Source organism: Acinonyx jubatus, chromosome D1, assembly GCF_027475565.1.
Source record: "Acinonyx jubatus isolate Ajub_Pintada_27869175 chromosome D1, VMU_Ajub_asm_v1.0, whole genome shotgun sequence".
Lineage (NCBI taxonomy): Eukaryota > Metazoa > Chordata > Mammalia > Carnivora > Felidae > Acinonyx > Acinonyx jubatus.
The window spans coordinates 92,194,732-92,205,022 of NC_069390.1; the positions used below are offsets into that span (position 1 = coordinate 92,194,732).

The 10,291-nt window shown below is 38.2% G+C and overlaps 1 protein-coding gene across 1 annotated transcript; it reads left to right on the top strand.

Annotated features, from left to right (window-relative positions):
* Positions 1–1,357: 1,357 nt before the first annotated feature.
* LOC106976619 (olfactory receptor 145-like) lies at positions 1,358–2,420 on the top strand. Its single transcript, XM_015074044.2, has one exon. It carries the CDS (start codon positions 1,488–1,490, stop codon positions 2,418–2,420), a length of 933 nt encoding a protein of 310 aa, XP_014929530.1. The 5' UTR covers positions 1,358–1,487.
* Positions 2,421–10,291: the final 7,871 nt, after the last annotated feature.

Consider the following 10,291-nt stretch of genomic DNA (forward strand, 5'->3'; position numbering starts at 1 on the left):
TGATGAGAAACCTTGAGTTAATTTTGAGTCCCTGAAGAACTTAAGACAGATGCATGCTGGAGGGCGTAAATACAATTCTCTTATTTCCCTTTACGCATAGAATCTATTCCCAAGGGGAAATAACTGTACAAGCTTCTATTCTGTTTATAACCACGTGCAGTGTATCATTAAACTCACATTCAATCATGTGTACCTTATCAAATGGCAAACGAGTTAATAATGAAGACTTTATTTTTCTCTGTTGTTTGAGAGAACTCAAAGTCATAATCAGAAATTATGATCTGTAGCTCGGAAAGGTTTCTAGGACGTATCTGAAGTCACACCTATGCAATATCCTCTTAGAATCAAAGGGCACAAAGCCTCAGAACCTGAAATTGCCTTTCCAGGACTGCTGGGGTAAACAAACAATAAGGAAGCACCAGGATATTCTTGCCTAAGAAGGGTGAGTGTTTGAATTCCATTTATATGAATGTCCCTCTTGTTGTAAGATGGAAATCCAAAGATCTAACATATGCCACTTTCATTTTTACTTGTGCAATTCTGAGATTCAAGTGAGGAAGAATCTGTTCAAAGGGAGATCAGGAATGTTTAGAGACTTAATTAGTGCAGGGATACAATATCTCCATCAATAAGTTCCTTCTCCATGGATAGAACTCTCACTTTTCTGGATTTGTGGATTTTATTCTGTGACATGAGGCAGTAACTTAACCTGTCCTAGACTCTGGTCCCTTAGTTTTGGATTAGAAACCATGTTCTTGGACACCTGGGTGGCTTAGTCAGTTAAGCGTCTGACTTTGGCTCAGGTCATGATCTCACAATTTATGAGTTCAAGCCCCATGTTGGGCTCTGTGCTGACAGCTCAGAGCCTGGACTCTGCTTCAGATTCTGTGTCTCCGTCTTTCTCTGCCCCTCGCTTGCTGGTGCGGTTTCTCTCTCTCTCTCTCTCTCTCTCTCTCTCTCTCTCTCTCTCTCTCTCTCTCTCAAAAAATAAACAAGCATTAAAAATTAAAAAAAGAAAAAAGAAAGAAACGATGTTCTCGGCTCCCACCACATAAGGTCTAATATGGATTAGAGACCAGCAAATATCCTAAGATCTCTACCTCCATATTTATTTAATGGGAGTCTTAAGTGACTGAAGAAATGGGGAGATAAGAGAAGGACAATTATGTCCTGGTCCATCCTTTTTCTCCCTTCTCCCTTGGTTTTTCCAGCAGTTGTGTTTGCATATGGCAGCACTGGACTTCCCTCTTTAGGCTAAATTGCGATACTCTTTGCTATATTTAGCTTATAAACCTCTAATAAAGGAGAAGTTAGTGTTTCTCAGTATCATGATAGAGGTAAAGACAGATTTTATTGGTCTAGATTTGGTTAGTCTCAGATAGTCCCAGCCTATATTCCCTCTTTTAGGATGCAATATTGTGGGAAGTGGTGGGTTTTCATCTAATGTAACCCTGTTTTTCTGTGCTCACAGATCCCCTTGGAGAAGAATGGCTCCTACAAATGCCTCTTTTGTGACTGAATTTATGCTGGTAGGGCTAACAGACCTACCAGATCTCCAGCTCCCCCTGTTCTGCCTGTTTCTAGTCATGCATGTGGTCACTGTGTTAGGAAATTTGGGCTTGATAACTCTAATTGGGCTGAATTCACACCTACATACCCCCATGTACTTTTTCCTCTCCAATTTGTCCTTCATAGACCTCTGTTATGCTTCTGTGTTTACACCCAAAATGCTATTTAACTTCACATCAAAGAAGAATATCATCTCTTACAGGGGGTGCATGACCCAATTCTACTTTTTTTGTTTCTTTATCATTTCTGAATGCTATGTGCTGACATCAATGGCCTATGATCGCTATGTGGCCATCTGTAACCCACTTTTGTATAATGTTGTCATGTCCCCTAAAGTGTGTTCCTGTCTTATGCTTGGTTCATATTTGATGGCATTTTCGGGTGCTATGGCCCACACAGGATGCATGCTGAGACTGACCTTCTGTGATGCAAACACCATCAACCATTATTTGTGTGACATCCTCCCCCTTCTCCAGCTCTCCTGCACAAGCACCTACGTGAATGAGCTGGTGGTTTTCATCGTGGTGGGCATCAACATCATTGTGCCCAGTGTCACCATCTTTGTCTCTTATGGTTGCATCCTCTCCAGCATCCTCCGCATCAGTTCCACTGAGGGCAGGTCCAAAGCGTTCAGCACCTGCAGTTCCCACATAATTGCTGTTTCCTTGTTCTTTGGATCAGGTGCATTTACATATCTCAAACCGTCGTCTGCTCTGTCTATGCATAAGGGGAAAATCTCTTCTGTCTTTTATACCAATGTGGTTCCCATGATGAACCCTTTAATCTACACCTTGAGAAACAAAGATGTTAAAACTGCTCTGAGAAAAACCTTCAGTAGGAGAAGGTTTTGATCAGAATCAGTGTCCCTGTGCAGGTAGTAATAGGACTGGTATATTCTGTTTCTTTTATCACAGTAGTTTAGGCAGAGCCTTCATATCCTATATCTTTGTTACCATGATGAAGGAAATCGGAGTCTTCTCTCAATTTGTTTCCAATTTTTAAATAGTATAATTTCCTTCTCACCAGTTTTGCAATTTCTACTCTTTTACACCATTTTAACTATTTAACATTAATGAATAAGCTTATCTCTGTTTTTCCATTGTCATTATGGAGTTTGCTTTTTTTTCTCCTGGAAAAAGATAAAAGGTTCTGCAAAAGATCAGGTAAAGTAACACTACGGTGATCTTGGATTCTTACCTGCGACTTATAATGTACTGGTGGAATCAGGAATCAGATAATCCATACTCTACTGGTTACATCTTCCATTGGCCTTTAATGTGCCTCCTTGAAATGCCAGTGTTTCTCAGATATAGCAGGTTCCATGAAGTCCATAAAATATAATCCACTTGCCAGCTGTAAACTGGCATAAGCTCCTTCTGGCAGAGATTTCATATTTATCTTGGTAAATATGAAACTGAGACATATTTATATCATGAATATATATTTATTGCATAGACATGATACTGAAGCTGAGAAAATTTAATGAGTTAAATCATACAGCTTATGAAAGAAACACCTAGATAAACTGTAACCTCCTGATTTCAGTCTACTGCTGTTTCAAATATACTTGTCTACTTCATTTCATTATTTTTATTTCAGTAATCGTGGAATATGAGAAAACGTTTTTATTTTGGAAGTTGACAGTGCTTTGTTGGCTTATACATGAATATCTCTCAGGGTAGTGGTTGTTTTAGGAAAATAGTTTAATAGTTCTTTTTCTTGTGAAAGAGAAGTCCTGTTATGCTAGGATAGTTGAGAGATGATTGGCTCAAACATGGAGCTTTTCCTGTAAATTAAGTTAAAAAAAGATTTTAGAATGTTTGCAAGTACTAGTAATTCACAGAACAGGGCACAGAAGAGAAAGGAACCCGGCCACAAATCATTAGGTCAAGACATAAAAAAACGCATGTACAATAAACAAAAAATCTCTCTGTAGAAAAAAGGACAATGAGGTTTAAAACCACATTTCAATTTGAATTTGTATCCTGCTCTTTAGAGTACTGTAATTATCCCGCACTGTGCATACAGCTTTGATAAAACTTATAATGCATGATGATCATGCATTAATAGTGTTTTGGGGAAGGTAGGCCCAAATTGGTGGCCACATTTATGAGGAACCAGGAACATAGAGATCAGAAATTTCTGGAGATTAAACAGTATGTGGTATTCAAAACTCAAGTGAGGTTGAAGGAGTTTAGAAAGCAAATTATGGGGAAAAGACAGCTGTTTCTATGACTCTTCCTTTCTGGAAGCTCTAGGAATGTTATGGAGACCTCAGGATTTCTCTGGATAGGATAAAAGTGAAAGTCACTTGATATTTAAACAGGAAAACTCACAGAGCTACAAGACTCGGGAACAGCTAAATCACTCCTGTTTTTGTTGGTTTCCATATGCTACTCCCATATGGAGTTTAAGATACAAAACCCTGAAACTGCAGCTGGGAAAGCAATGACAACTTAAAAGAAACACGCGGTGAATAAACCAAGTTGTGACAATTTCTTTTCTGGAATAGGATGTTGGCTTATTTTTCTTTTGAGACAACACAAAAAGATGACTACTTTAAAAACTTTTAATCCTAAATTTCACTTCTGAATCCAATATTACGCTATATATTAACTAACTAGAATTTGAATAAAATCTTGATACAAACAAAAACCTCTTAATCAAGTGATAATTTAAACATTTCTAAGATAACTTTAATAATATTACTTTTATACCATTTTTCTAATATTCGCTCAAGATTTAGATATTGTGATGTCCATCGACTGATGAATGGATAAAGAAGATGTGTGTGTGTGTGCGCGCGTGTGTGTATACAATGGAATACTACTTGGCAATGAAAAATAATGAAATCTTACCATTTGCAACAATGTGGATGGAACTAGAGGGTAATATGGTAAGCGAAATAAGTCAGTCAAAGACAGGTATCATATGATATCACTCATTTGTGGAATTTGAGAAACAAAACAGATAAATATAGGGAAAGGGAGGAAAAACAACATAAAAACAGAGAGGGAGGCAAACCATTAGAGACTCTTAAGTACAGAGAACAAACTGAGGGTTGCTGGAGGGGTGGTGAGTGGGGCAATGGGTTAAATGAGTGATGGGCTTTAAGAAGCACACTTTTCAGGATGAGCACTGGGTGTCATATATAAGAGATGAATCATTGGGTTCTACTCCTGAAGCCAAGACTTCACTGTATGTTAACTAACTTGAATTTACATTAAAAAAATAAATATTTAGGTATTGTGAAATTTAGCATAACTGGTTTGTTAGCTTGTCTTTTTTTTAGATGTTTCACATCGCAAAAACCTTGACTGTGGTTCACTTATTTATTTTAAAAATTAATTTTTTTCTGGAAGCCAATTTATTACAAAGAAGAATTAATTGATCTTTAAAGTATAGTTAGCATAAATATTACACTAGTTTCACACATACAACGTAGTGATCTGACATTTATATACTGTACAAAATGCTCACCATGATAAATGTAGTTATCATCTCTCACCAGATAGCCACTGACTTATGATTTTACATGACCTCTCACACCACATGCCCTGACCTCCATATCAACATGCTTGATTTTCACTTACCAAGTAGTATTTATAGAAAATGGTTGGTTTTCACTGTTTTTTTTTAATTTTTGCTTTTCTTTTACTTATTGTCTATTTTGATGAAATTGTATTCCTTATTGAAAAAAGTGTGTCAGTATGTAAATAATGTCTGTGCTAGTCAGGAATCCCTATAGACATTGCAAAGGTGTGTTCATATTGTTATGTCTCTTATCACTATTTGAGGTAGCTAAAAGTATGTGTTAAACCTGGTCACTAATATTTCATTTGAGAAGCCTTAAAATACAAGGGAAATCTGCTTCAGTTGCAGACAAAGACTTTCAGAAATGATAATTTTTTACTGCCGAAAAGATAAGCTTTCTTTTGAGCTAGGCCCCATTTTTTTCAGGTTGTTTGGGGAAAAGTTTATTAAAATTGTTATAAAAGCTATTAAGACATTTATAAAGGTAAGATTGACAAAGCTTTAGTAAAAGCTGACAACTTTCTGGTTAGTGATTTAAGAACTGTGTATGGATTTTCCTTTTTTCAAAAGGAGAGCCAAGTTAGGGGTGTTACATGCACAACATAGAGTTATCCCTTATGGTTTTTGCTTTTTCGTGTTATGTGAACAGCCATAAAAGAAGTTAGGAGAGAAAGTATGAGTCTCGTATCAAATTGTCACAGCTAGGAGTCAAGCAGGTAAAGCATGGGATTTGTCTGGACCTGTGTACTAGGACAGAGCCATCTCTAAATCAGTATGAAAGCTTGAGCTTTCTGGGCAATAACAGAAAATGATCCTCCTAGTTCAGGACCAGAAGCGACGTTGATTACATTCTGCCTTTGTTTAATCTAAACTTTCTGTACGTGAGCTGGTATTGTTGCTCAGGACCAGGTCTGGAATGAGCATGATCGGGGTAAGCTGTGGTTAAGGTGTCATGCAAACCAGAAGTACAAGGGGTTCTGAGTTCCATGTCCTTTGAATTGCTGAACACCTACATTTATTGAACCTAGTTTTCCACTCCTCTTTACAGTGCACCCTAAGCACACCCCCCTCCCTACACACACAGAATCTTGGAGTCTTATATTTTATGAGATCACTGCCTAACACTGATTGTATGATATGCAAACTACTTTCGGGTAGATGGTTCCTGGTTCCAGCTGCTGCGAAGGATAAGCAGGAAGTACTTGCTGAATCTAGTAAAAGGAAATGATTATTGCTTTAATCACTTTCTTGTTCATGGAAATACACACACACACACACACACACACACACACACTTGCGTGCACACACACACACAGCATCTTGTACCTCTAAGTACCTAGCAATGTATGGCATTGGGCTATATGTCACATACATAAATAAGGCATGGTAAGAGATAGATATAAATGTATATTATCATAATACGACAGAGTAGATGGATTCTAAAATCAGTCTTAAAATTACTTCTTAAAATTGATTTTGGGGGCGCCTGGGTGGCTCAGTTCGTTGAGCATCTGACTTCGGCTCAGGTCATGATCTCGCAGTTCATGATTTTGAGCCCCATGTCAGGCTCTGTGCTGACAGTTCAGAGCTTGGAGCCTGCTTCAGATGCTGTGTCTTTCTCTCTGTGTCCCTCCCTCGCTTGCACTCTGTCTCTTTCTCTCTCTCTGAAAAATAAATGAATGTTAAATAAATAAATAAATAAATAAATAAATAAATAAATAAATAGATTTTGTTGAATCGATGTCCATGTTGGGGGACGAACCTGGTATTTTCTCTGAGTCTGGCAGAGTTGGTTTTGCTCTCGTGCATTGGGACATTTCAGTTTATTATCAGCATTTCAGTTTATTATCAGCTGAACAGCAGTTGGTTGATATGTGGGGTTTTGTTATGCAAAATCTGTACCTTTAAACATTAATCTCATACACAGAAATTTTACACGCTGAGACAGAGACATTCATCTTTCTCAGTGACTAGTGGCTGGTGGAATCATAGGGGCTCTGAAATCCTCTCTCTGCTGTAAAGTTAAATTAACCCACTTCAAATATTCATAGAGATGTGCAGGGTGTTACGATTGCTCTTAACGTGTTTTAGTTTTTTCTGCACTGTCACGTCTGTCAGTTTAAGTATTCCGAAGGGAAGTAATGTGAGATAAAGAAGAGAGGGAATCTTAGTTTTCATTTCACAGGTTAAGAAACCGATGCTCAGACTTGTTCATGATTTGTCTCAAATTACAACCTTTTCTTTTCTTTTCTTTTCTTTTTTTTTGAGAGAGAGAGCAAGTGAGCAAGTGAGCAAGGGGCAGAGAGAGAGAATCCAATGAGGGGCAGAGAAAGAGAGAAAGAGAGAGAAGCGGGCTCACCCAAAGTAGGGCTTGTGTTCACCTGAAGTGGGGCTGGAGCTCACCCAATGTGGAACTTGAACTCACAAACCCATGAGATCATGACCTAAGCCGAAGTCTGGTGCTTAACAACTGAGCCACCCCGGGCACCCTCAAATTACAACTTTCAAGTGGTAAAGCTGTGACGAGGAATGGTGTTTTGATTCTAAGTATATCAAGGTACTATTATCATTATTATTATTATTAATATACTGTACTTTTAAATATCAGTGAAACATGAAAATGGTTTTAGTGACTAAAAAGGCTCAGAACACAAATAAAAGCAAAATCCTAAACTAAGAAAAAATGTCGAAAAATATCTTTGACATTTCATATTTGCAAGTTCTATCGCTTAATTTAGAATGTGTGAATATATTCTTATTTTATACTGGCCTGCATGATAAATGGAAACACCTAAGGGTAGACTATAATAATCATTTCCATGTTTTCTTTTCCTTCTGCTGGCTGGATGTGGAATGCATGAGGCCCCACTTAAGTGACGAAGCTGGGAACAAATGCTCCCGCATGATTGTAGCGGTATCATGATGGAGAATGGGAGACTGTAGGGGTGCACACGGGCTCTGGAAGGCAGGAATTGTCTATTTATAGATCTTCATGGTCATTAAAAGCTGTTCATTTTATGATGGTTGAAGTGTATATTTTGTAGACTTTGATATATGTATTTATGTTAACTTTAACAATAAATTAAGGCTGAAAACTTTGATTATGCCTCTACTGAAATTAAAATTTAAACTAATCAGGACTCAGAATAAAGTCACAGGTGGAGGAAACAGCCTTCTAAGCACAGCATGGCTCGCACAGAAGAAACCAGCAGAAGTAATGTATGGAGGACGCTAAACCAGTCCAGGGAAGAGAGAATCCTTTTACTACACCTAATGAGGAATTTCCAGCAGTGTCTGTGGGAGGAGCAAAGTCAACATAGAACCCCATCGTATAGGTTTGTAGTAGGTATATGTCATTAGGTTAATGTAAAGAGGATATAGTTCTCATAACATTATATAATTTAATTTTCTTCACCCTTTCTACATTCTTGATAAAGTCTTTTCTTAAAGAACTTTTTTAAAATATTAAAAAAAAAATTATGTTTATTTTTGAGAAAGAAAGAGACAGAGTGTGAACCGGGGAGGGACAAAGAGAGAGGGAGACACAGAATCTGAAGCAGGCTTGAGGCTCAGAGCTGTCAGCACAGAGCCTGACACAGGGTTCAAACTCAAGAACCGCAAGATCATGACTTGAGCCAAAGTCGAACGCTTAACCGACTGAACCACCCAGGTGCCTCTTTTTAAAAAATTTTTAATGTTTATTTATTTTTGACAGAGAGAGAGAGACAGAGCATGAGCAGAGAGAGAGAGAGAGAGATAGGGAGACACAAAATCCAAAGCAGGCTGCAGGCTCTTAGCTGCCAGCACAGAGCTTGACATGAGGCTCGAACTCATGGAGTGCAAGATCAGGACCTGGGCCGATGTTGGACACTCAACCAACTGAGCCACCCAGGCACCCCATTCTTTTTTTTTTAATTTTTTTAACGTTTATTTAGTTTTGAGAGACAGAGCACAAATGGGGGAGGGGCAGAGAGAGAGAGGGAGACACAGAATCTGAAGCAGGCTCCAGGCTCTGAGCTGTCAGCACAGAGCCCAATGCGGGGCTTGAACTCACGAACTGTAAGATCATGACCTGAGCTGTGAGGTCATGAAGTCGGATGCCTAACAGACTGAGCCAACCCAGGTACCTCTTCTTAAAGAAGTTCTTCAAGCATTATGTTCGACAACTATGTGAATATAATGATTTGGGAATATAGAAAAATTGATATATTTAGGCATAGAGAAAAGACTGCTTCAATCACCAGAGGTATTATAAAACATAACCATTGAATCAGAACCAGATATCACCAAGTTTAGAGGTGATCCAGTAGTCAGTAAGTTTGTGTTGAGTCCCAGAATATTGGGTTAGAGCATTTTATATCTCACCTGCCTGGATAAGCATTGTTCCTGGAAGTTGGTATAGATCTGACTATGCAGGTGGAAGTCAGATTAGCTCCGTTAAGTAAAATGGAGAGTGGATAAGTAGTTAACCCATGGTATTTGTATATGTATACTCATAATGCAATTTTTATGGGACTTATTTTTCTATAAATAGGTCATAGTATCGGGAAATTGCTATGATGGGAACTTTTCAGCCTTTTTTTTCTCCAAATGTGCTTTCTGATCCTTTCTCACTGTCCTGCTGAGGTTTCTAAAATGTACATATTGGTCCACATGGTAGCATCCAATAAGTGCCTCATGCTTCCTTCACTATGTTTCATTCTTTTTTCATTTCACCCTCTCATGGAATAATTTCCAGTGGCCTTTTATCCAATTCAGTGATTCCTTCTTTTGCTTGGTCTAGTTTGCTCTGGAGTCCCTCCAGTGAATTTTTCAGTGCTGTTATTGTATTCTTCAGCTCCATGATTTCTGTTTAATACTTTTTTCTGTCTCTTGTTCAGATTTCCTCTTGGTTTGTGTTTTGTTCTCTGACTACAGTGAGCATCTTGATGACAGTTATTTTCAATTCTCTGTCAGGTATATCACATATTTTCATTCCATTAGAGTCAGTTTGTGGAGATTACTCTTATTCCTTTTTGGAAAGTGTTTCAACTTGTCTTCATTTTCATTGACTCTCTGCACTAGTGTCTGCACATTAGACAAACACCCATTTGGCCTAATACTCATGGACTGGCCTTGAACTGGAGAGGGCACCACCAATAAGCCTGGTCAGAGACTCTGGAGGCCTCTCAAAGTTTGTGCAGTCCTA